Source organism: Rattus norvegicus, chromosome 14 (genome assembly GCF_036323735.1).
Source record: "Rattus norvegicus strain BN/NHsdMcwi chromosome 14, GRCr8, whole genome shotgun sequence".
NCBI classification, from domain to species: Eukaryota; Metazoa; Chordata; class Mammalia; order Rodentia; family Muridae; genus Rattus; species Rattus norvegicus.
In genome coordinates this window covers 15,921,329-15,947,452 of record NC_086032.1, presented here as the reverse complement: position 1 = coordinate 15,947,452, position 26,124 = coordinate 15,921,329, and the positions used below count along the sequence as shown (strand labels likewise).

Sequence of the window (26,124 nt, the reverse complement as noted above, 5' to 3'; positions counted from 1 at the left end):
CGAGTGGAGTCCTGCAGCGTATGGTCTTTTGTGCTTGGTGTCTTTGGCTTAGCATGCTGTTTTCAAAGCTCATCCGAGTTGTGGCATGTCGTAGTATCTCATTCTTTTCATTAATGAATACCAGCGCCATCCCAGGGCTGCGTGATTATTGTTTACCAGTCAGCATCTGGGTTGTTGCACTGTATGGCAACCATAAACAGAACTGCGGTGAGCATCTGCATGTGGGCTTCTGTGTGAGTGTTTCCCATTCTCTCCTATACGCCTATGCTCTCTGGGGACAGAAAGACACACTCCTGCTAGCTTTATGCAGGACTTACTTGTATACCTAGCACTTAGATGTAGTGACAATGTTGGAATGTTGGTTTCTTTAAAGGACACAAACACTATAGGAACATGTTTTCGTTTTACTCCCAGGGGTGGGGATGCGGGCTGCTTCAGACTGTCCACAGCAGCTGATTGTGATTTACTTTCTGCTGTAGCACGGGCGTGACTTTGCCAGTGGTGGATAGTTTCTGTGATTGTGTGATGTTGGGACTTCTGGGAACTTTTCTGAGGTATAGAAATGCTAGGGCCCCGAGAGGCGGCGGGGGGTGGGGGTTGGTTTTTTGCTGTTGGTTGTGTTTGTAGTCACAAGCAAAGCAGAAACAGGGAGAAGACATTAGATATCCTGATAGTGAAGAAACTTGCCCCCCAAGGAGCTCAACGCCTTCATCATGCTGAAGTTGCTTCCTTTCCCCTCAATCCTTTTCTCTCTCCTCTCCAGTTTAAGGGGTTGAAAGAGAGGAAGAAAGGGGTGGATATGGGGAGAAGAACCCACAGAGTAGCAAACGACCGGCTTCACTTACACATGTGGTTGTACACCTAGTACTACCTATGTAAGTGAATGTGAGTTGGCCAGGGCTGCGCTGCTGCGCATGACAGAATTGCACATTATTGTGAGAGGATGTCTCACTTGCCGTATTTCTAGAGTCTCACTGGGTCATATCATAATTTCAAGTTGAACTCCTTGAGGTACTGCTAAGCTGCCTCCCATATTGGCTGCGCTCCATCAAAGCAGGGCTCAGGGCTCAGCTCAGCTGCCTTCCTCCTCTTTGCTTGTGATTTTCCTGCTCTGCCCTTGGTTTTGTTCTGGTCATTATTCTCATGCCAGTGGGTAGAAAGTGGTGCCTTATGTGGTTTTAACTTGCCTTTTATGTATTGCTTTGCAACACATCCTTTTACCATACTTCTTTTATTAATGCTTTTCCATTTAATTGGTTTCTCTTCTGAAACACCAAGGTCACATCCACGTATTTGAAATGAATTCTTGGTAGCTAACTCTCCTTGCTATGAGCTTTTGTTCTGGTGGCTATGTCAGAGGAAGACACCATCAGCTCATTCACACAACTTTCTGTACCTACTCCTCCTCATTCATTCATTCATTGTCCTCAATGGTGACAGCACCAGGAGCTGTGCCACTGCAAGGCACGCACTGTACAGAACACACACCAGCTGTGGTGTCTGGCCAGAAAGGCTCGCTGTCTAAAATTAGACATGTGAAGACTGCTCTGTGGGGCACAGGGAAAAGACAGGAGCACACTGGCTGGATTCCGATACTCCGTGAGGGATGTGGGAGGTGTTTTCGGGTCCAATGTCTTATGTTGTTGTCTTCGAGATAAATCAAGCCTCGGCACTCAGACTGAACTCTGGTACATTCTGTGCTGGCGAGCAAAGGGCATCTTGTAGCTTCGAGACTGCAGTGGCCTGATCTCCAACGCTCAAATCCCCATGTCAGGAAACTGACCTACAAACCCGGGAGTGCAGGGGCCTCAGTGAGCCCCAGCTGAAGCTCCCACAGTCAGTCATAGTTTCTGGTGCTGGCCTGCTTAGCTATGTCATGGGTAAAGTGTTTCCTTTTGTTTAGCAAAATTAAACTCTTTGAAGAGTGAGACGTATATGTCAGTGGTCTTCATCAGTGGGACATTCTAATTTTTTAGAAGCAACAGAACATTTTGGTGAAAAAGACAAAACTCTGGAACCAGAGTGTCTGGGGTCAAATACGAATACCATCTCGGTATCTCTAAAGAGAAGGGTGGAAGAGAGTCTCTGTGTCTTAGTTTCCTTATCTTTAAGGGAAAAGGGCAGGAGAGATGCTGGCTAAGAGCACTTGCTGTTCTCACAGAGGATGTGGTTTCTGTTCCCGCACCCACATGGCTCACAACCACCCAGAACTCTAGTTACACTGTCTCCTAACTTCCAGGCCTCAGCCACTCACGAGGTGACATACAGACACGCACACGGCACTCATACACATACAATAAAATAATTAAACCTTTAAAATAAAATGAAGTAAAAGACAGTTAAAACAAAGGGCTGTTAGTGATAGTTAACCCTTCCCCCTCCATCACGTGAGGTAATTCTTGTGAAACATTTAGTGCCGGGAAAGATCATGTGAAGTCTGTGAGGGTGAGAAATGGGGTGGGGAGGGGAAGTGATAGCCGGAGCTGAAGTGTCCAAGGAAGAAGCCGCAAATAGCTGGATGAACTAATGGTTGTGAGCAATGAGTTTAGACATTGGCCTTCGACATAGATGGTGGGTCTTCCATGGATACAAACAAAGGGGCCAAGTGGGTGGTTGACAGAAAGGTGTGGCCCTCACAGGGACATCCTCATCCTTACAGCCTCCTCTCTCTGTCAGAGCAATCCGTTTCTTCACAGCTCTCCTTCCTAACCCTGGTCCCTGGTGGGACTCCAAAGACAGCGGTTGGAATTCCTAATCCACCACTACTAGCCTGAGGCTGAGGTTTTAAAGGAGAGGGTTTCTTTAAGGGGAAGGCGTTCTGATTGCTGGACCTAGTTCGCCTGCGTTTACCTTGGGCGGAAAGTGCGAAGTCAGTCCTCTCCGTGTCTCATTAAGAGAGGGTGTGTCCTGACAGAAAAGTGACATTTGTCATGATGTATTTTCTACCACATGCAGTATTTTACACTTGATACTTTGCATTATACAAAAGGGCCTTAAGAGTTGGAGGAAATGTAGCCAAGGGCACTGTTCCAGGCTGGGCTAGCCTGTCTTCAGTCTCCTCCCCCCGACCCAGCTCAGGTGAATGAATTGCATAGCGAATTCCTACCGGCGCCTGTCCACAGACAAGTACTCTTTCCGCTGTCCACGCAGTGGGGTGCAATTCAAACTTAAAAGGGCCTGGGAAAGTGGGCGCACTACTGTGAGAGAAAGTTATATCCAATAAAGGTTTGATCTCAAGAGCGGCCCTTTCCTTTTGCTCTAAAGGTGCAGGCGGAAGTGTTAGACATGGCAGAGAATGTGTTTGACGACGAATATTTGAAGTGCAATAGCAGAATGGAAATGAAGTATATCCCTCGGATGCACGGTGAGGAGTTGGCAAATGACGAGCTCCTGCAGAGTGTGTGGGACAAGGCAGGGATCCAGTGGGAGGCGCAGAAGGCTCAGCTCTCCCTCCCTAAGAACTTCAAGGATGCCTATGGAATAGCTCTGACAGCTTACGTAACCGAGGCTCAGGACCAGAGTCCCTTTTACCACACATTCAACCGTGCTGTGAAGATAGCCGGCCTGTCCCGAAGACGCTACATCTATAACTTTCCGTTCAAAGCGTTTCATTTTTACCTGGTAAGAGCCCTGCAGCTGCTGAGACGACCTTGTGAGGAGAGTTACAAAAACGTGGTGTACAGCACGAGCCCCAACATTTCATTCGCTTTCGGCGAGCAAAACCAAGCCAGGCTGGGCAACTTCACGTTGGCGTATTCAGCCAAACCCCAGACAGCTAACGAGCAACGGCTGCTAACCATCCAGACCTGCTTTGGAGTTGCCGTGGGAAAGCTTCTTAATAAAGAAAGTGAGGGAATTGTTCTAATCCCTCTGAGTGAGGTTTTTCAGGTGTCAAGGAAAGGAACTGACGACGACCTCATCCTTCACAGCATAAACAGTACCTGCAGCTACTACGAGTGTTCATTCCTCGGGGGTAAGTGAGCTTTCAAGATCCAGGTTTGTCTGGGAGGAAAGGGGTGGGGCTTCTGGGAGGAAAGGGGTGGGGCTTCTGGGAGGAAAGGGGTGGGGCGCAGGTCCTGGAGAGCTACTGGTGTTTGCAAGGCAGTTTTCAGCCGCACTCTGAATGCTGTTTCTTCATCTACAACTCAGTTGTCAGAGAAACACCTGTACTTCATTACTGACGTCAAACGGCAGAGCAGCGCTGTAAAGCAAAGCCCGTTTTGCCCCGCAGGGTTTCGTAACCCTCAGAAACATTTTTGGTTGTCACAGCTTAGTAAGAGGTGTGGTCGCTATTGGCCAGGTATGGCTAAACAATGCTTAGGACCCTGTCCTAACAAAGAATTTTCTGGTCCAAAATGTCAACAGTGCTGGTGTTGAGAATTCCCACTACGAGTCAGGCAGTAAACACACTACCCGCCCATTTCCAAGCATCTGGTATCGGTTCTAAATTTAAGACATCTTTACTGTTGCTGGATCAATAGTGCAGGCTTGTGATCCCACCTACTCAGGGGGCCAAGGCAGAAATGTCAAGTTCAAGGCCAGCCTGGACAACTTAAGTGAGACACTGTCCCAGAGAGTGATAGGTTAGTGATGGAGTGTCACTTTGCATCCTAAGGATTATAAAGACTCTTCATGTTTCTCTCAGCTTTAATAGAAAGCCTAGTAGTTCTTATTGACTAGGGCTTGGCTGTCGGGTTCCAGGCTCCTCTGTAGCATTAGTAACCCAGTCTCTCCCTCTGTTCCACTGGTCTAAGGATTCATGTTTGCACTGTAATTTGCCGTCAGGCGTCGCTCAGCATCCAAGACAGAAACAGGACTGACCATCTGCCTACTTCCAGGGACGGCAAAAGCCCAGCCACAAGTCTTCACTGCACTTCCGGCTCCAGCCCTTTACTGGAAGTGTTCCTTGGTCACACACAGCTACTGGAAGGCTCAGAAAGGAGGATGTCAGCTTTGCAGCAAGAGGGGGAATTGAAAGTAGTTGCTAGGATGCTGTGCACATCTGTGATCCCAGTGTGCAGGGATAGGATAAGGATTGTGGGTTCAGGGCTAGCCTAGGATACATAAAGAGATGGTGTCTCAAAAAGAAAAAAAGAAAAAGAAAGAAAAGAAAGAGAAGTAGACAGGGTTAGTAGGTCAGTAACTAGAAAGTGTCTGATGACTTCCGTCTCTTCCCTAACAGCCTGCTCACTCCACCTTCTTCCCCATGAGTGTTCTTGGTCTAGTAAATCTCTGGGTTTTTGTTGTTTTGTTTTTTACCTCTGTAATACTTCTTTTGCCACAGTATTTATGACTTCATTTAAAAATATCCTTTAAATAATTCACCCCAGATCTTTTAACAAAAGTAGAAATCTCTCGGTACGTTCTTCTTTCCCACCCTGGATACACCCAGATTCCCATCCTGCTGAGGGCTGAGCCCCTAGGCTCACCACAGGTCCCCCAGCCTCTCCACACCACCGAGCTAAGGTGTTGCTTCTCCCACACAATCCTGTTTTGGGTTTGTGTGTCTTCCCCAGGTTACTCCCCTTTGTTTGGTGGGGTGAGGCCAAGTGTCAAGCAGTTTTCTGAGACATGGTATCTTGAGGCAAATTTTTCAAGACTGAATGTGTGGAGGACCTGCCTTTTAGGCTCTACAGGGTATGTAGCTTGCCATACACTTGCATGGCTGTAGGGACTTGGGCCTTGCTAGGAGTTGATGAGGGAATGAAGACAAGACAGACAGACAGACATGGAGAAACAGCTAGGGCCGAGTGTCTGAACACTCAATAAAGAAACCTCAGAAGCTCGGCGTGCTTATTACACAGGGTTGAACAGAGAGGCAGGGCTATTAATACTGATAAACAAGGAGCCAGACTCCATGTATACGGCTGGACCAAGGACACAGGTTTAGCCGATCTTGGTAGGATCATCTCTGAGGGAAGTACTTCAAGCTGTAAATATCTGAGGGGAGAAAGCTATGGTGGGCGTCTTCTGTACTCACTGTTAGCTCTCACACTGTTAGCTTTGCCGTCCCTTTAAGCCTAAACAGTGGGCTCCTTGACATGGGTGTGCAGAAACACTCTTATTACTCAAACTTCGGATGAGCCCTGGAGTGAGCTTTTTGATGTTTTGGGTTTTGCCGTTAATCCCCCCCCCCCCTTTTGGCTGCTGGAGATGAAACCTAGGGCCTGGGACATGCTAAGCAAGTCCTTTATCCCTGATTCCCATATGTCTCAGCCTGAGAACTGATCATTTTATTCTGGAAGTCATAGGTAGGACATTTTCTTTATGCAGCATTCTGAATGCTGTGGGTTTGCACCTTGCTGTATGCGATTAAAGGGCTGATAAAAATCCTTCCTCCCTCCTCCTATGAAAATGGCTGGATCCCTCTGTAGCATTTCTCTGTAATGTGCAAGGGGCATAATGGCAGGACTGCTGTGGTAAACAGAGCCCTTGATGGTGAGATACCTGTGAGCATGAGGAATAGCAGCACCTAAGGTCCTGGACAGAAAGCCATAGGCGGTGCTACACGTCCAGCAGCAGGACGGGATGCTGGTACTGACCTGTCCTACAGAGGCTCATTCAAGAGTTATTGTCTTACATGCTGTGAGGCCATAGAGCAGGCCTGCACGACCTGCTGACTGCGATGTGCGTTCTTGTCATTACAGAGGGTGGGGTTACAGAAAAGACCCCTTGTCTGCTTCCCTGCTGTGTGCACCACCTTGCATTTTCTGAAAACACACACACAGACACACAGAAACACACACACACACACAGACACACACACATACACACACAGACACACACACAGAGACACACACATGCACACACAGACACACATGCACACACAGACACACACACACAGACACACATGCACACACAGACACAGACACAGACACACACACACACACACACACACACACACACGCACAGAGTGAGGGTCCATGTGCCTATCTAACTGAACCAGAACCCATTGCTGTTGGGTCCAACAGTGAAAACTACAGTTAGCCTCAGAAACAGAGACAACTTTAGACCTTGACTCAATGTGCCCCGTGTACAAAGGGATGGAAGGGTGGGTAGGACAGTGTGAGGAGACAGCGTGCTCAGCTGGACAGCAGAAGCCGTGAGGCCGTCTCAGTGCCGGGGTGCAGTGTTGCCAGGGCCTTACACTTTGACCTCCTGTGCCTCCGTGAAGTTGGGAATGGATGACTCCTTAGTCACTCCGGACACCTCGCCAGCCACACTCCTGATCTGCATTCAAGTTGCATCTGATTTCTGGGCATTCTTCTCGAGGGGGTGTCAGCACAGGCGAGCAGATTGTGTTAAAGAGCATTCAGCCCTTCACCCTCACATGTTGCCCATGACCCCAAACCAGGCCAGCTAGAGCCAGCTTATACCAGAGTTGAACCCTTGTCTTGTTCCTGCTACATCACAGTGACTTAAAATTGGCCAGGGCTGAGTAATTTGCTATTTCTCCCTTATCCATGATGATGGGGTGTTCCAAGACCCTCAGTGGTTGCCTGAGACCATGGATTATCCACATCCCATTTTTCTATACATCCATACTTACGATAAAGTTTGATTTATAAATTAGGTATACCAAGAGTTTAAAAATAATAATAATGATAATAATAATAATAGAATAATGATAACAGTATGCTCTACTAGAAATTCTGTGAATGCCATCTCTCTCTCCCCTCCCCCTCCCTCCCCCTCCCTCCCTCTTCTTCTCTCTCTCTCTCTCTCTCTCTCTCTCTCTCTCTCTCTCTCTCTCAGGAATATTTATTTGTAGCCTTCATATGACCACTGGGTAACAGTTAAACTGTGTAAAAGAGGAAACGTAGAGATGACCAAACACTATAAGCCACGGTCTCCTTCCTCCCCACTGAGTGTGTTTAACTTCTCTAGACCACACAGTCAGAAGCCCAGTCGCAGCTGGACTGTAGAAATCATACCTATTTTGGTGCCCCTGATGCATTCAGGCAAATACCATCTATGGAGGTCCTGGTTATATAAAAGCTCTGGCTACCAACCATGTTTCAGTAACTAGTGTCTGGATGATGGGCTGCAGTGGGCAGCGAAACCCACAGATCTCAAGTCTGGGAGTGGGATAATGATAAAACAAGGGATACAACGACAGGTGAGCTAGCGGACTGATTCTGAGTGAGCCAGGGGCTCGAGACATTCATGGCACATCATAAGCCTGTGTAAAAGGGAAATGAGGAAGAGGGTGGGATGTGGGGATGGGGTATTTCACAGGCTAATGTTCAGCTCAGCCACAAAGGTGTGGGGGCCGGGGGAAGGGGGAGGTGCTGGCTCCCATAAACCACGTGTTTGTAGAGCACTGTCCAAGGAGGCACTCAAGGCTTGACCTAAACTGGCGTCCTCTGCTGCCATCTAGAGATAATCCATGGGAATGCACAGTCAGAGGCTTCCTAAGGCCAGCGGTAGGCATGACTGAGTGGTAAAACACTTGTAGGGGCGGGCCCTTGGGGTCAGTCCTCCAGCACTGGAAAACAAACAAACAAAAGCAACAACAACAAACACTACAGTTCTGGAGGGGGAAAAGGCAATGTTTCTAAGAGGTATGGACATTTACTAGACTTAGCATGCTAGACACAGTCCTGCTAAGATTTCTAACATAAAAACCCAGTGTGGATCTTACAAAACCTGGCTAGCTAAAAGCAAGCCAACAAGAAACCAGTTCCATTTGTTAGGACATGGAGGGACTAATTCCTGGTTAGTCTTGCTACAAGCCCAAGACCATAAAGGGAAAGAGTAAATGCCTTTTCCTTCGTCTGAAGAGGCTAGAGCAGGTCAACCAACGTAGTTATTTCTCTGGAGAACCTGATAAAGCTGGATGTCAGCTGTGTAATCAGACGAAACTCCTTATCACTAAAAGTGACCCCGCTGGAGAACTGGATTCGGAGAGCTGTGGATCAGGCATGCATCCCTAAGGGAAGGCCGAGCTGTAGGATGCCTTATGGCCCAGCAGTGCAAATACAGCAGTCTACAGAGGAAGACTTACAAACAGAAACAGGGTGCGCGCCTGAACCCTACGCCTTAACGAGTAGTCTGGGCGCAGCTGGCTGCTTCAGTCATGATCCTGTCCAGTGGGGCCGTCTGAATGATGCTTCCCAGAGTCAGGGAAGCCAGAGATACTAACTGTTCCCTAGTTGAAAGCAGGCCTTGTTAGGCAAGAGGAGCTTCTGCGCTCTGGTAGCTGGTGTAGGCTATTTTTGGACACTGTGGCATGCTGAGCCAGATCCCTGCTAAGCCATTGAAAGGGGAAAAGAGAGTTTATTGAGCTGTCCAGATTTTTTCTTAAACATCCACCCCGAGGCTAAGGATATACAGGCAGAGGGCTTGCCCAGCATACATAAGGCTCTGTACTCCTTCTGTATTCTGAAAACAAACACGATTCCACCCAGACCAGAGTGGTTATTAAATAGGATTTTCACTGTTTCTAATTGCTACGTATGAGCATTTCCTGGGAGTATGGAGGCTCCTGTGTTGTTCGAAACTATCTGAGATCAGTCATCAGTCATGTAGTGAGGAAGGTGGGAAGCAACCCACAGCTCACCGTTATGAGTCCATACCTAGGACAGTTTGGAAGAAGCGACCCCTGTATAACAAGGGTCCTCCCAGACCCTCACCGCCTGGATTTGGTCATCACTGTTGTCTCAGAGTGAAGTGTCAGAGACGAGAGCGAGAAGGGAGTGCACTCTTGGGTGATTGGTATAGGAAGTCGGCTTGGCCTGGTAAGGGTGTGGCCAGGCAGGTCGAGCATCTGCACATTAGGCTGTGGGGCACAGCAGCTGGAGCTCCAAACATGGACTTAAGCTGCTCCTCACAGGTAGAATTTCTTCAGGAAGCCCCAGCTCTCTTCATAGCCCTTGTGTTGATCAAATATGGCTGCACTGGATATATTGGATCTGGTTATATTGGATGGTTTCTTTACTTATAGTAACTGCATAAAGACTTCAGTGTGTCTCTAAAACATGGCCTCATAGCCGTACGCAGGTGAGTATTTTATTGAATAGCTGATCTGGGTCCTAGACAAACCGAAGCTTGACCTTCAACCCGTGTGAGCCACCCTTTGTCACATAACAAAATACTCTAAAACGGGCTCTCAACCTTCCTAACGCTGCGATCCTTCAATGCAGTTCTCACACTGTGGTGACCCCACAACTATAAAATTATTTTTGTTGCTACTTCACAAGTATAATTTTTCTACTGTTATACACCATAATGTAAATGTCTGTGTTTTCTGATGATCTTAAGACACCCCTGTGAAAGGGTCCGTCTGTCCCCAAGTTGTCACGGCTGAGAACTGCTGCTCTAAAACGTAGTAGCTTACGACACATGTCTAAGCTTGAAGTGCTGTGGGTGGACTGTCCAGGGGCCAGCTTGTCTCTGTTCTTTGAGGAAGCCATCTCTTAGCACTTTTAGTCAGGTTTGGCTGGAAGGGATCTGTCTGTTAGCTCACTTGCGTGGCTATGGGTGGGACACAGTATTGGTTAACTTACAGTCAGTCAACTAAGGCACAGTTGCTTAGCTGCAGGACACCCTCGGTTCCTAACCACACAGGCCTCTCAGTGCTCGTCCTCTGCAGAAAGCTAGGAAGTGCCATCAAGTCAGTGACCTAATGATTGAAATGAAGTCTCTGGTTTGCTAGACGCAAGCGCTCTTCAGCACACATTCCAAGGGAGTGTGCACAGGGACGACCCCAGCTCTGTGTCAAAGCTGCCACTGTAATCCCAGCCCGTTATATTGGCCATCTGCTTTGGGGATAACCCACTTTGTTCTTTGTCCATAACAATGAGTTCTGGCCACAGGGCATCTTGGAGGAGAGAATATTTGTCATAGAACCGTCAGATGTAATTTTTTATGGACAGGCGTTTGTGGTCTGGTTCCTGTGACTCCCAAGGGTGTATGCATTACGTTTTTATTTGCTGAATTAAAAGCAGGTGATGTCTGAGCAGTTCCTGCACACTAAGCAAATGTACCCACAACAGCACGTTCTTCCTCCAGTTACCCTCACACCCTCTGGCTCCTGACTCCCCGGTGCTCGGGGATTCAGCCAAGGCAGAAATTAGCTTGGATGAATTCAGGTGACAAACAGCCAGAAGACAGCCTTCAGAGCTGAAGAGATATTCTCTGGGAAACTAGTTTCGGTTGTTTTCTTTTAGTGGCTTTTGTTTCGTGTGTTTGCATTGCTTTGAGATAGTCTCATTGCGTCAGGAGGGAGGAGGCGTTCTCCTTCATGCTGGGGTTACATGTGCGCCCCTCCAGATCCAGCCGGGGGAGGGGGTTGGCTTGTAGGAGTTTTCATTTGGCAGCCTGGTTTTTTTCAGACAATTTCTCTCCTGTGGAAGAGTCACTCACAGATCCACCAGTGCAAGAGACACAACACGGAAGCTTCCCACGCTTCCCCAACCTCCAAGTGATTTCTTCAGAGTTAGTCATGCACACACACGTTTATATAAAGACTGGGCTCACAAGTGTGTAGAGCTCACAGGTGTGTTGACAGAGAAACACTAAAGATGAATTTCTCCTCAGGAATGCACTTCCGAGGGTCTCAGTAGACTGGTGACGTAGCAAAGGGCACATCCATGTTGCCCGTGTCAGTCAGTTTCATGTACCCCGCTCCAGGATCACCATTTGTAGTTGCGCCCAGCGCACTCTAAGGCAAAGAACACTTAGCACCATCCCAGCACATCGATGCAGGGTTGTTTTATTCTGGAGACTGGCTGCTTTATCGTTGAGCTGTGTTATTTTTCAGTCATGGAGCTAGTTGTTTGGGTGAAGTGGGAGGTAAGGATTGTCGCAGAGTCTGAGTGACTCTTCATGCCTTAAGTTTATTCACAGGGACCCAAGGCTAAAAGGAATTCCTGGGAGGTTTTTTCTGTTTTAAGCAATATCAGGCAAATCAGATATGCCTAACAGTTGGGCAACTATCTGAAAAGACAATGAAAGATGTGGTTTTTATCTTGAGCATGATTCACGAGGCATCTTTTTAAAATCATCATTGCATGTGTGTGCGTGACCGGGAGAGGCATGCATGCCACATCTGTGCCACAGAAGTCAGAGGACAGCTTTGCAGAGGTGCCTCCCTTCTTCGATCTTCACATGGGTTCCAGAGATTGAATGTGGGCTTCTCTGCCAAGGACTTTGCCCTATGACCCTCGAGTCTGGCTAACTAGCTGTCTTGACAAACTTATTTATGATCGGTTAGTGCCGTTTCTATGGAGGGCATGATCTAGTCAGGCGTATGGAAACCTTCGACTCGGAAACAAAAGACGTAAGTTGAGTCCATGTAGGTGAGGATGAAAGTCTCTCCCCCTCTCCACATCCCTTCAGCCTTTTCCTGTTTCCCCCTCCTGCCTAGAAAAATCTAGAATCATCTACATTTCCCCTAAACTCCAGGTGAGGTTGGGCCACCACCTCCTGCTTGAGACTGAATTGTGCAGTAGTCACCAGAACTGTTCTCAATTCTGTCTTAGGTTCTGTTTTAGCTAAATAAGGGTGCTTTGCATTATAGCGTTGCTTAGTTTCCCCTCCCACTGCTGTGGTAAAATACTCTGACATAAGCAATCTGAGTGACAGGGTTTGCTTTAGCTCATAGTTCCAGGCTACAGCCAGTTATGGTGGTGAAGCCAGGGCAGCAGGCGCTTAAGCACTGTTTGGTTCCCTTTTCCTGTTTACATAGTCCTAGATGCTGGCCAGGGAATGGTGCCACCCACAGTGGGCGGGTCTTCCCATCTCAAGTGATGCAATTAACATTACCCACTATAGGCAAGAGGCCCACCTCCCAGGTTGTTTTAGGTTCTCTTGAATTGACAATACCATTATGGCCTAACCGACCTGTTATTTCCTGCACGTGTGGGAACTAGACCAAGTTACTTGCATTTCTGGTTTAAATTCTAAACATGATAAGGGATTTGAAATGAGATGATAGAAGAGCAGGGGGGTCATTGTAAGAGTCATTGTGGAGCAGGTCTCTAAGGGGCATGTCCTTGGGTAACCAGACCTTAACATTAAGTCAATGAGCGAATCAGACTGATACAGAGAGGAGGCCAAGACGCTCAGACTTCCATGGGTACCTGGGCCATCCTCCATGGCTTATACTGACATCTTCATATTTTCTCACTGATCTACTAGTGTTAGGCAGGCTGGTAGAGTCCTCCTCTGTCTTGCCTAGGGACAAGCACTGGAGCATTGGTGACAAATCCCTGGGCCATCGACCGTATGAGTGTCTGGAGTCACCTGAAGCACTGAGTGTTTCATGCTGTGTTCCCAGTCTCCCAAGATTGTAGATCGTTTCACGCACGGAAGTGTGTTTGGGGCATGCCAACTCTTTTGTGATACGAATGTTAAAAGTTCTTAAAAATATGACTGAGATCCCCTTTCTCCAAAGGGTGGGGATGGTTGTGTCAAAGAGTGGGTAACACGTGTTATCTACAGAGAGAATCAAGTTAGACAAGTACTGTTCTCTTTAATTTTTGTAACAAACCATAGGTATAGACTAGAATGTAAAGTGTTAGCCCTGTTGGGGTCCTCCACAGTAATTTCTTAGCAAAACTGAACACCTCAAAAGGTGTATGCTTTGTCTGTCTGTGAAGATAAAAGTATGTCCCTGAAATTTCACATCCCACTGAAGTATGGGTCTGAGAAACGAGGCGTTGGCTAGATTACTGTGATGGTTTGCATATGCTCGGCCCAGGAAGTGGCTCTATGAGAAAGTGTGACCCTACTCTAGTAGGTGTGGCCTTTTTGACGTAGGCATGGCACTGTGGATGTGGGCTTTAAGACCCTCGTCCTAGCTGCTTGGAAGTGAGTACTGTGCTTGCAGCCTTCAGATGTAGAACTCTCAGCTCCTCCAGCACCATGCATGACTGCACACTGCCATGCTCCCACCTTGATGATAATGGACAGAACCTCTGAGCCTGTAAGCCAGCCCAGTTAAATGCTGTCTGTTGTAAGACTTGCACTGGTCATGGTGTCTGTTCACAGCAGTAAAACCCAAACTAAGACAATTACCAATAACCAAAGATCATTTGATATTTAAGTAGGTCATGTCTAAAATTTTATCTTTGTGTTTCAGGTCTAAAAGCTGGTAGTTGTACCACAAACCCAGGTAAGATGGATTTAGATCATCTCTGTCATGAGATCTTATTAGTTTTGATTTGTTTGCTTCCCCTCACAATTATGGGTCAAATTCTGCCTTTGCCACCCCCAAACACCTTGTACCATTTTACTGTCATACCGTCAGCCACTACCTCTTAAGGCTGAAGTTTGCTTTTGTTGGTGGCTCTTAGTCCGTTAGCTCTAAAGCCAACATCGGGAAATTGAGAGTTAGTAGGAAGAGAACCAGGTTACTCAACACCCCAAGAAAAAGGGGAGAGCGGTTGTTTTGGGGCTGGCCCATCTCTGGTATGTGAAGGGGGCTTTAAGAGCAGGTGTGGAGCGGGGACATGATGAGTCCCACGTGGCTGGACGGTCGTCACATCTCACAGTGTGCTTTCCCCATTTCTGCTGGGATACCCGCGACCTAGACTTTGCATCTCCTAGGCCAGTCCTTCGAACCCTTTGACCAACACACATTTCTCTGCAAAGTAAACACAGCCCCACTTTTGATCAAAGAAGTATACCGTCAAGATCTTGTCCCACATTTTGGTGTTATCTGTAGACCACCAGGTAGTCTAGGTAATGGAAAACTTAGGAAAGCTCCTAGGACGTTCTAGGCAAGTGTCTCTCTGTCTCCTTTTCTTAGCGTAAATAACCCACTCTGGCAGCTAGTGTCTCTCCGTCATGTGAAGGTAGTTTTCAGTGCTGGGTAAAGAGGAGATGCAGAACAACCTTACACAGGGCCCTCTGCAAAGTAAGTTAATCAGGAGCTGCGAGGTTAGGGACGCACCCTCATTTCAATTTTCCTGTAAGAGCTCATCCTGCGTATCCTGATCTTTGCCCATGGCTGTGCTCTCAAATACTGTTTGTCCCAGGCAGGCGGGGGATACGCCAGTCTCACGTAGTCCTGCCTTACAGGAGCTTTAGGACTGGTGAAGGCCCTCATAGTGTCAGCCATTTCCCCTGTGGCCCCTGTGCAAAAAGCTAGACTCCACTTCCTGTATTTAGGTGTCTCAGGAAGTGAAATCAGGGGGAGTCATGGAAGAGTGGGGTGGATGGCTTCAGGCGTGGCGGAGCCGTGACGGGGTCCGCTTCAGTTTCCTTGGGGGGAAGCGTAGGGAGATGTAACAAAAGTAATACCTACCAGGAGGTGGTGGGACAGGTGGGAGGTACACAGGAATTCTAAGTGTTATGCAGCATAGTCAAGGGCATCGCATCCTGTCCAAGTACCAAATGATGTTGTCAGGGGATTGTTGGGAAGAGCTGTTCATTTAACTGTTTGAAAACAAGGTGCATTCCTAGCTGTCTTCCTGGCTAGCTTTTCTATACGTTATTCTTCAGGTTTAAAAACAAGTCTACATCACCTCATCCTTGAACTGAAATTCCTTGTTTCTTATAACCACACAATCTCTTGAAATTAGGATGGCCCGGATGCTTCTGTAGCAAGCACTTAAAAATAGACTGAACCTGGCATTGCATCCAGGCACAGTAACATGGATGAAAATGTGTTTGTATTTCAGAAAATCCTGACCCTGGATATCTCAACAACCCTGGTGAGTGAGTATGCACTCCTGCAGTCCAGCAAGGATGCTTAGTCGCTCTTTCCTGTGTAGCAAATGCACCTCCTGCCTGAATGAAGGCGGTAACTTGGCTGATCCAAAAGAGGGGAAATAACGTGCTCTAGGAAGTGCCCTCCTCCCTCTGCGTTTGCCCCGTGGCCCTCTGAGCAGTAAATGTTCTGGGGGAGTAAAGAAGGGGTACCTGCAGAGCTGCTCTCTAAAGACTGTCTGTGGGGCATGTGGAGGTCCGTATTCCACTGTTGGTATTGGTGCAGGCGACACCAATATTCAAGGGTAAATTAAAATTCCCATGTGCTCAGAGGAGAAGGGGAGGGGGAAAGGATTGGGGGATTGTGGGTGGCCAGGAGGGGGGCAGTGAGCAGGATGTAAAGTGAATAAGAAAAAATATTAAATTCAAAAATCTTCCCGACATACGTACCACCCCCAAGCAGCCAGATTTCTGGCGTATCACAGAGCGAAATCAACTTACTTGAGAGCACAGTAAATTACACTTATTTCGAGCTAATCAGGATTACTCTATGGGAAGATGCGGTTCCAAGCCATCTTGAAAGCGTGCTAAGAGATTTCATAACATGGCAGCTTGGCTCTAAGCTCTAAGGCCCGTTAGTGAGGAATTGGGATCAGCGTTGGTCACAGTTAAGCTATTCAGCCTCACTCTCTGGGTGCTGTGGGAGAGGGGGTCTGCTGGGCAAACGGTCAGAAGAAGCCATGGAAGCCATGTGTGAAGCCCATCTGGATCCGATCCGATTAGCAGCGGCCTCCGCACACCATGCAGTGCCTAAAGAACGCTTCTCTGTCCACTCCTAACATTGCCCTGAATCGTTGGACTAAACTAATGGGGCGATTGATAAGATTTTTCTAAGTCTCCACATATGGAGATTCGGGCAAACCATCTGTATTTGAGTTCTTGGTTTTACATTAAGATTATTTCTTTATTGAAGAGAGAGAGGAAAAAAACCCTTGCCTTTAAGTGTGCCAGCTTTTCTTTGTTGGGAAAGATGCCTACTGTCCCCACAAAGGCAGCGTGCTGACACCCTGAGGGCTCGCCTGGAGCCCTTCTCGCTGGCTCACCGTCTTCACAGATTCTGAGCATCGCACAAGACCTAAGGCTTCTCCTGACACTCACGGGCTTTGTGGTGGTTCATTTCTGGGGAGTCACCAGAGAAGCCTGGAGCCCACTACCCAACACACTCGGAGTCTAGGTGCCATTCACATTCAGTAGCGGCAGACACTGGAGGCCACCTGGCTCTTTACGGTCAGGTCCTCCCATCTCGTGTGAAAACTGATGCATTTTGCTTGTTTGTGACTTAGATCTGGACAGTCAGAAGCTCGAAGACTCTGGTAAGATTCTCATAAACTCTGGGACTTTATGTTTTGCAAGCTATGAGTGGGTGGTAAGAAGGTGAGGAGAAGCTAGAGCCCATCTTAGCTTACTAGTTTGATTTATCAGACTGAATTCTTAAAAAAGAAAAAAAAAGAAAAAAAAGCTACACCCCCAGTGCCTGTTGTGTGGCAGTCCTTAGGTCATTCCAGAAACCAGAGAACACTGCGACTAACGATTCTGCAAACTTGTGTGCCTCAGTGTTGTTGATAAAACAAATAGCATTTATTTTTCCTAAATTAAAATCATTCTTTGTATGTGTATGTGAGCAGCATGTGTACCCATGTCCATTTGATGAGTATATTCCATTCTTTCTTTTTTTTTTTTTTGGTTCTTTTTTTTTTTCGGAGCTGGGGACCGAACCCAGGGCCTTGCGCTTCCTAGGTAAGCGCTCTACCACTGAGCTAAATCCCCAGCCCCTTGATATATAAGCCCAAAGAATAACTTACTCCAAAGTTTTTAATTTAAAAAAAAATGGGGCTGGAGAGATGGCTTGCTGCTCTTTTAAAGGGCCCAGCCATCAAGTGGTGCACAACGGTCTGTAATTCCAGGTCAGCAGATCTGATGCTTTCTGGCCTCACCAGACACCTGCACACAGGGGGTACACATATACTCACTCAGGCAAACACACGCACATACGCACACGCACGTGCACACACACATACGCGTACGTAAATAAATGCTTTTCTGTGTGAGCGTACATATGTGTGCATGTATGCTTGTTTGCATGTGTGCAGGCACGCTGTGTATGTGAGTGCTTGCATGCGTGTGCACATGCCTGTGTGGCCCAGAGTCTGGTACCCGGTGTCTTCCAAGATCACTGTGTGTTCTGAGGAGGGATCTCTCACAGTGAACCCAAAGCTTTCTGATTCTCTTAGTCTAGCAAGCTAGCAGGTTTGGGGATCCGTTCTCCACCTCCCACGCACAGGGGTTATAGGCTAACATGACACCCACGTGGCTCTTCTGTGGGCTCTGGGACTTAGGCTTGTGTGGTAACCACTACCCATTCAGCCTTCCCCCTCCTCCAGCTTCAAAGTTCTTTTTTTTTTTTTTTAAGATTTATTTATTTTGTGTATATGAGTACATTGTCACTGTCTTCAGACACACCAGAAGAGGGCATCAGATCCCACTGCAGATGGTTGTGAGCCACCATGTGGTTGCTGGGATTTGAACTCAGGACCTCTGGAAGAGCAGACAGTGCTCTTAACCCCTGAGCCATCTCTCCAGCCCCAAAGTTCTTGTCTTGTAGTGCTAGGGTAGAAAAGTTCTCAAGTTGCGAGAGAGATTATTGGAACACTTCTGTATTTTCTTTTCTTTTCATGGTGCCTGGAATCAAACCCTGGGCCCCCTGCATGATAGGTAAGCACCATACTGCCGAGGTACACTCCCAGCCCCGGGACAAACTGAATAACGCTTGACCTACGAGTGTGTGTCACTAACCTTACAAATGATCAGACCTTCAACCCAGTTACAGCTTGGCAACTAGGACAACATAGGGACCAAGCCTAAAGCTGCTGCCCCCAGAAGCGGCCCAGACGCGGTCCCGCGGTCCCAGAAAGGACAGCACCAGTAGGAGGAGGTGTACTTTTCAGGACAAAGACTGCAGCCAGACTTCACACACGTTAGGCAATTGCCAGACTACTGAGCTATACTCCCAGCCCTCTTTATTTTTTAATTTAATTTTTTAATTTTAATTTTAACTTTAAGAGTCTGAGCTGGGCAGGGTGGTGGGCACCTTCAGCCCCATCATCACTTGGAGGGCAGAGACAGGCAGGCATCAGGAGTTCAAAGACAGCTTGGTCTATATAGTGAGCCATCAGTATAAATTACAAAAAAAAAGTGTCGTGGTACAACTTAGAGTCCTAGCATTTGGGAAGTTGAGGCAGGAGGATGACAAGTATGAAGGAGCCTGGGATACAGAGAAAGACCCTGTCTCAAAATTAAAAACAAAAAGTAACCCCCAAACCTGGGTTTGATTCCTAGAACCACACTTTTTTTTCAAAAAGATATAACACAAAGGATCTACAACTATTAAAATGCATATATAATGCATAAATATGCAAAAAGATGAAAAAAGTAAAAAATGTTAGAGTACCTGAGATCAAAGCTTTTTAATTCATTTTAATCCTCAATAACTTCCCATATTTTTGTTTCTACAATCATCATGTATTACTTATATGACCAGAAAAGATATAAATGTGTTATATGCACACACACACACGTTTGTGTCAGAGATTTGAATAGATTTTTCCCATTGTTCTTTTACTCTTTCTTTCTCTCTTCCTTTGTGTATTACAGAGGAACCCCCGTGTTGTAGTGCACATGTGGAGGTCAGCGGATAACTTGAGCAAGTTGGTTCTTTCCTTTTACTGTACGGGTTCCAGAGATAAGACTCAGGTCGGCAGGCTGGGTGGCAAGCGTCTTCATCTCCTGAGCTGTCTTGCTGTCCCTGGATTGATTTAACTTTAATGAGGAATTGTCTGCCTGACTGAAGACCTATCCTGAGTGACTGACTAACTGCAGTTCTCACCATATATAACACTCTAGCCGGTTAAAGACGCTCCCCTTCTTTTGTCATTGTCCCCACTGCTTTGCAAACGTTTCTGACCTTTTCACTATAAAGAGCCCAATGTATACCTAAATGATTGGGAGCTGCGTACTTCCTCTCACTTTAACTGGGTCTCATGTAGCTGAGGCTGGCGGCTAACTTGCCACTTGGTAGGTCACTCTTAAAGTCCTGATCTTCCTGCCTCTGTCTCTCAAGAATTGGATTCCAGCCCTGGGCTCTCACATTGGATCTACGTCCCACCCCTGACCTGGGCACCCCTGTGCACACACACAAGAAAGTTCTTATTCTTAGTCTTAGAAATAAAAAGCCAGGGGCTAACCTGGTAAATGAATTCTCTTTTTCTTACTCTGTCAGATCAGCTAGCGGGTTAGAAAGGAAACACAAGAACTCCTAGGACTAAGAAAGTTCTGGGGATGAATGAAGCCATGAATGTAGGTCTGAGGGATGTGATTTTTGAGAAGTGGTTTTTGTTGTTGTTTTTGTTTTCTTTTCAGTTTTTTATGTTCTGTGCAGCGAATCAAGCATTTGATACAATGTTTCCAATAGTTCTCACTCCTTACAGCTTACACACTATTTCTTCTATTTATTCCCAGTGAGAGCCGGGACCTATAGAGCCAGTGGTGGGAAACCAGGCAGGCTTCAGCCCAGTGCTATTTCATTTAAAAATGGATGCACTGTGTTAGGAAGCCAAGCCTGGAGCCGGAAGAACTAAATCATAGATGTTTGCTCCTGGAGTCTGGCTTAACAGATTGGGATTCCATATTGTTGTTACTGTTCCATTTATGATCAATCTATTGAAAGCTTAGAGGTGGGTGACAACGGGGGAGTGTTGGCAATGCCACTAAATGATGAGTACCAACCAGCATTTGTTTCTGCCTTTAGGTAGGAAAAGCCTTGACTCTGTGAAAATGCCAGGTAAGGCCATTTTCTCTTTACCCCGAGAGCCGGTCTTCGCATAGCAGAGAATGTTAACATGGTATGATACTCAAAGGTTTCTCTTAGCAGTGTGCCAGTCACATCGGGTTTTTCTTTTTTCTTTTTTTTTTTTTTTTTTTTTTTTTTGGTTCTTTTTCTCGGAGCTGGGGACCGAACCCAGGGCCTTGCGCTTCCTAGGTAAGCGCTCTACCACTGAGCTAAATCCCCAGCCCCACATCGGGTTTTTCTGGAGAGGATCATAGAAGCTGTGCCCAGCCAGCCTTCCCAGGCTGCTGGGGCGCTGGCTCTGGGCAGGACAGCTTGCTGTCTTAAACATGCTCAGGGCTAGCTTGCTGGAACCTGGTTGCAGGCCTTCCTGAAGCTAATGTTGCTCTTGTAGAAACCGCTCCTCACGCCGGCCAGGCACGCAGGCACACAGCTGTTATCTGGGACCTGCGAGTAACAAAGCACAGCTCCGTGAGGTGCTACTCACTCTGGTTTGGTGTGGGCATGAGCCGTGTGGGCTCGTGGAGCCAGAACTGTGCCACCAAAAGCCCAAAGCCTCGGTGCACACGGTGCAGCCAAGAGCCAAGAGCGCATGACACAGAGGCAACCAGAGCTCACAGAAGTTCTTTTCTTACTTAGAAAATGAAATTCCGGGGTTGGGGATTTAGCTCAGTGGTAGAGCACTTGCCTAGCAAGTGCAAGGCCCTGGGTTCGGTCCCCAGCTCCAAAAAAAAGAAAAAAGAAAATGAAATTCCAGGACTTTTTCCTACTTCCTGATAAGCAATGGTTGACACACTAGAAGGCAAAAAAATGCCAACATGGGGTCAGAGACAACACACTCCCAAGGTCTAAGAACCTTGGACACAATCATGTGACTGTTGAATTTGGTCTTTTCCTATTTCTTCCCCAATGCTTGCATTTCCTCAGTGTTTTCCACAATAGTTACCATGGCAGGTGCTTCCTGCTTTTCAGAGCAAACCAGGAAAGTGTGTATTTTTTAAAAAGTCTGAGGGGTGCTGGGCAGTTAGTTGGTGGCTCACGCCTTTAGTCCTAGCACTCGGGAGGCAGAGGCAGGCGGATCACTGTGAATTTGAGGCCAGCCTGGTCTACCAAGTGAGTTCCATGACAGCCAGGGCTACACAGAGAAACCCTGTCTTGAAAAAGGAGAAAGAGAATTATGAGAGGGTGGCTGAGAGCAAGCACTGAGGGCTGAGGTACTGCAGTCAGAGATGAGGAGCTCCTCAGCACTTTATGCTGCTGGGGTGGTGGAATACAAGAGGGCACACTTTATCAGACAGTGCTCCACCGTCACGACGCCTCTGTGTCTCAGAACTGCCGTCTTTCAAATGTGACTGCCCTTTTCGGAAGTAACCTCATAGGAGTATAAAACCACAACCCAGTGTTTCGTATCCTCCCCTTGGGATCATAGAGTGACCTAAAAGATATTTTTCTGTAGATTTTGTTAATTATGGCCATGGCCATCTGTTAATATACTTACTTATTCATTTAATTATTTGATGGACTGAGCCCAGGCTAAGCACGCAAGGTCGGGCTCTACGGTTGAGCTCCATTCCCAGTGAACTTAGCATGTGCCAAATTACATTCATCGTTCTGACCTTGGCCAAACACTGCTGTCTATTTAAACAGTAGGCCATGCAGAAGCAGTACAGTCAGCGTTACCTCAGAACACAGAGACAGAGAGCAGGTCCAGCAATGCTTTCGTACCGATCCAGGCCGGCACCGATAATAGAGTGGATCCACCCTGCTCCCCTACATCACTTCCTGCCTTTGTGCGCTACCCTCTTTGGGGTCTTCATAGTCTGAGTCTGAAGGTTGTCAGTAAAGCGGCCTCTAAACTGAGTGTGGGAACAAACATGAGCTCTGTAGACAGCCTGGTGTTAGCAGTCCCCCTCTGCCGCCTGCCTGTGGTATCTGTGTCAATTACTTAACTTTCCTAGACCCTCCCATCCTAAAGTACAGATGTTTCCACCTTTTAGAACCTAGGAGACTCTGATGACACAAACTATTGATTGCAACACACAGTAGTAAAAGAGTAAAAGTGGTCATTTTTATTAATTAAAAATCTTTTTGTTTTCCTGTATAGAAATTAAAGTGCTACAAGGAGAGGAAAATCCCCTCCTGCCAGATGAAAAGCCTGGTAATTTTCCACTGGGGACAGAGGCTATGGGATTCTAAGTTCTTTACCGTCGTCACTCAGATAGCTTAGGGACAGGGGGTGGGGGAAGACATCTTGCCTGCGCGTGGACACACACATGCACATACACACACATACACACACACACATACACACACATACACACACATGCACGTACACACACATGCATGCACGTACACACACACACATATGCACACACACATGTGCTGAGAACTCATGTCTGTGTGAGCAGGCTGCTACAGCCTAGAAAAGGGTTGGTGGACAGGAGCATCCAGCTGTGCTTCCGGAACAAGTCAGGAACTGTAGGGTGTCTGTAGACGCAAAAATATACTATTGAGGGTGGGAATGAGAACCTTCTGGCATGTAGGACCAGTCCTGTGTCAGCATGCCCTCCCTTCCTCAACAGGCTGGGACAATGCCCTCTACCTCTCCTGGAAAGGTTTTAGAGGCTGGTGTCATATAACCCAGCACCGTAGAGATTGTTCTTGCCAAGCTCGATTGAGGCAGGACTCAACTAGAATCAGTGAATGAAGCTGTGGAAAGTCAGTTTTCCAAGGCTAGACACCTGGTGGTGGTAAAGCACAGCAGCTGGGATCACATGGATCCGCCCCCCTGCTCCCCAGCCCCCGCTCCTCCCCACCCCAGATGGCAGGAGCGGCCCCCTTGAAGTGTCAGCTCTGTCCGATGATAGGATTATGGGAAGACAACACAGGGCTGTCGTGATGTGCTGCGTGTGGCACTCTGTAAGCAGAAGACGGGTGCTTGGCACCTATGCTTGGCAATCTGAGCTCAGTACACAGAAAAAAAAAGCTCTTTTCAGTAAACAAACTTCACATTCAACGAAAACACACACATTCATGGGGACAGTTTTTCAGAGAGCAGATGGGTAAAATTAAACCCTTCCCTATCTTCACACGTGTCTCTGGACCAGTTTCCCTTGGCTTTACACCCTCTCCCAAGGGGAGAACAAGTTTGCTTCATCTTTATGAGATCTTTCTTGTCTGGATAAACTCAGTAACTCAGTATCTCTTTGTGTTGTAGAAGACAGAAATCGAGGAAAGGCCAACGTTCCTAGTAAGAGATACCTTCTTTTCTTTGATTACTGCTCTGAACATGAAAACGTCAAGCTAACTTTCTTCTCACTAAAAGGCGACATTGCATGCATTTGAGGCACCTTAACAATGTGCTAACACCCAGATACGTGTGTGGATGTAGTCAGGGCACCTGTTTACTTTAAAGCTTTATTTATGTCTTCAAGCACACCAGAAAGGGGAATCAGATTCTATTACAGATGGTTGTGAACTGCTGGGAATTGAACTCAGAACCTCTGGAAGAGCAAGTGTTCTTAACCACTGAGCCATTTCTCCAGCCCCATCTGTTTCCTTTAAATGACTATGAACTGTCTAGAGACTGCATTTAGAACATTTCCAGTTCTCTCAAGCTATCCTTCTCCAACAGTGTTTCATTAAACCTTTATAGCAGCCTGAAAAGGATCCCCAGTAAGATGGACCTGTAAAGGAATCAGCATAGTTCAGTTGTATGTCTCAATGCACAAAGCTTAAATTAATAAACAGAGTCAATATGAAAATCTGGGTTAAGGGCATACATGAAGCTAGCCCATTATAAGATCAAAGCGAAGAAGCAGCAGACAGATAAAAACTGTCTAGCGTTAATTAAAACTTTCAGAATATACTTAGTTTATATGGCAAACTGCTCCAGGTTGTATGTCTGGTGGCACACTTGAGATCTGCAGAGGGTAAGTCTATGCTGCACTGTATAAGGCTACCCCAAGCATTTCAGATCTAGCGCCTAACAGGAGAAAGAAAGAAAGAAAGAAAGAAAGAAAGAAAGAAAGAAAGAAAGAAAGAAAGAAAGAAAGAAAGAAAGGAAGGGAGGGAGGAAGGAAGGAAGGAAAAGGAAAGGAAGGCAGGCAGGCAGGCAACGAAACAAAGAAATATTCCTTAAGTGTTGGCGTTAGCTCATGTAGGGCTGGAGTTCAATCACTGGAATCCATTGTTGGTGCCTGGACCCACCCTGGACAACGTCAGGACTGCTTCTCAGTGCAGACCTCCCCACACGTGCACTACCGTCTGCAGCAGCGTCCTGATGACCTGCCTGTTCACCTCTAGCCACAGGACAGCATGTTAGCTATTCTGGCATGCAAACTGACATGAAAATCTAGAAAACTCACTGCTGCTTCTCTTGGCTTCCTGCACGAATCCTGACTGGTTATTCTGGTCAGAAGAACCCCCAGAGAACTTTCCCTTCCCCATGCAGTCTGCTTAAACAAGGTGTAAATTACCTGAGTCCAATAAAACAAGCCGATGGCCCTGCTAGCCCAGAGGAAAGGGACCCAGCTTCCTCCAAAGCCTGAACACACACACACACACACACACACACACACACACACACACACACACATGTACGCGCACACATGCACTGTCTCCTTTGAAACAAGACACTTGAGCATGATTTAAAGCAAATGGAAAGAGAATTTCAAAGAAATTCTGGAGTGCCTGAATGAGAAATAATTATCTTGGCTGCCTGTATAGATTTAAAAAAAAAAAAAACAAACAAACCCATGAATTCTGAGTTAAAAAAAAAAAAGGCCCAGACAGTGAGCCCTGATGAGACATCTGGAAGGGCAGCCTGACACCTCGAGGCTGCATGTGTATGCCCAAGTCCGGCTGAGCTTTCTCATTGAGCCTGGTGCGCTGCCTGCCACAGGCGGTGGATGCCCAGCACGGACCACAGTGACGTGTCCCTGACTGTGTTCTTTTTAACAGCTCCAGGTCTGGTTCCGGTTCCAGGTCCGAAGTCCCATCCTTCGTCATCCTCTGGCCATCGGCTCCTTCCGTCAGACACAGCATCCACCATTTTACTCATCGCTGCTGCTGTGGACTTCATCGCTCTATAGCTTGGAACGCTACCTTATTCTCTATCTGAAAGATGCTACGGGGATCCCACAGGAGGTCCAGAGAAAAAAATAGTTTTCCTTTGGACAGACTCACTGTGTAAAAGAAGAACTGTATATTTGTGCCTTGTTCTGCAAGTTAAAAAGCTGGTCCAGACAGTGTCATAGAATTAACTTTTCATTTCTGTATTAATTTTAGGACTGCAAAAATCCCAAAGCTGTATACTTAGATTGGATTCAATAAAAAGTTTAAGTTTACTAAATATTTTCCTGTAGAACTTCCAAATATTAAAAATCTATTACTAATGTTAGTGATTAACATGAATTTAGTGCCAGGATGAAGAGTCAGACTTCAAATAACTGGGTGGACAGGGAAAGTAACAGCAAGCTGCCACAGGCAGCCTCTTGTTGCCAGGAAACAGAGCTGGGAGAGAACTGCAGTCGGAGGAGGCCACTTAGGGACAGTGGGAAGGG

General features: G+C 47.0%; 1 protein-coding gene across 11 annotated transcripts in view; it reads left to right on the top strand.

Annotated features, from left to right (window-relative positions):
* Positions 1 to 25,913, top strand: part of Art3 (ADP-ribosyltransferase 3) — an 82,225-nt gene extending 56,312 nt beyond the window's left edge. For 4 of the 11 annotated variants that reach the window (XM_039091856.2, XM_039091857.2, XM_039091854.2 and 1 more), the window contains exons 3-11: positions 3,265 to 3,973; positions 14,087 to 14,119; positions 15,630 to 15,662; positions 17,001 to 17,030; positions 18,394 to 18,429; positions 20,522 to 20,554; positions 22,665 to 22,718; positions 23,778 to 23,810; positions 25,523 to 25,913. In XM_039091856.2, the coding sequence (XP_038947784.1) occupies positions 3,265 to 3,973; positions 14,087 to 14,119; positions 15,630 to 15,662; positions 17,001 to 17,030; positions 18,394 to 18,429; positions 20,522 to 20,554; positions 22,665 to 22,718; positions 23,778 to 23,810; positions 25,523 to 25,653 (1,092 nt within the window). In that variant the 3' untranslated portion in view covers positions 25,654 to 25,913. Of the gene's footprint in view, positions 1 to 3,264; positions 3,974 to 4,754; positions 6,819 to 14,086; positions 14,120 to 15,629; positions 15,663 to 17,000; positions 17,031 to 18,393; positions 18,430 to 19,368; positions 19,401 to 20,521; positions 20,555 to 22,664; positions 22,719 to 23,777; positions 23,811 to 25,522 lie in introns of those variants that run through there. The other 7 variants (NM_001012034.1, XM_006250727.4, XM_063273056.1 and 4 more) reach the window with 5 other exon arrangements.
* The last annotated feature ends 211 nt before the right edge of the window (positions 25,914 to 26,124 follow it).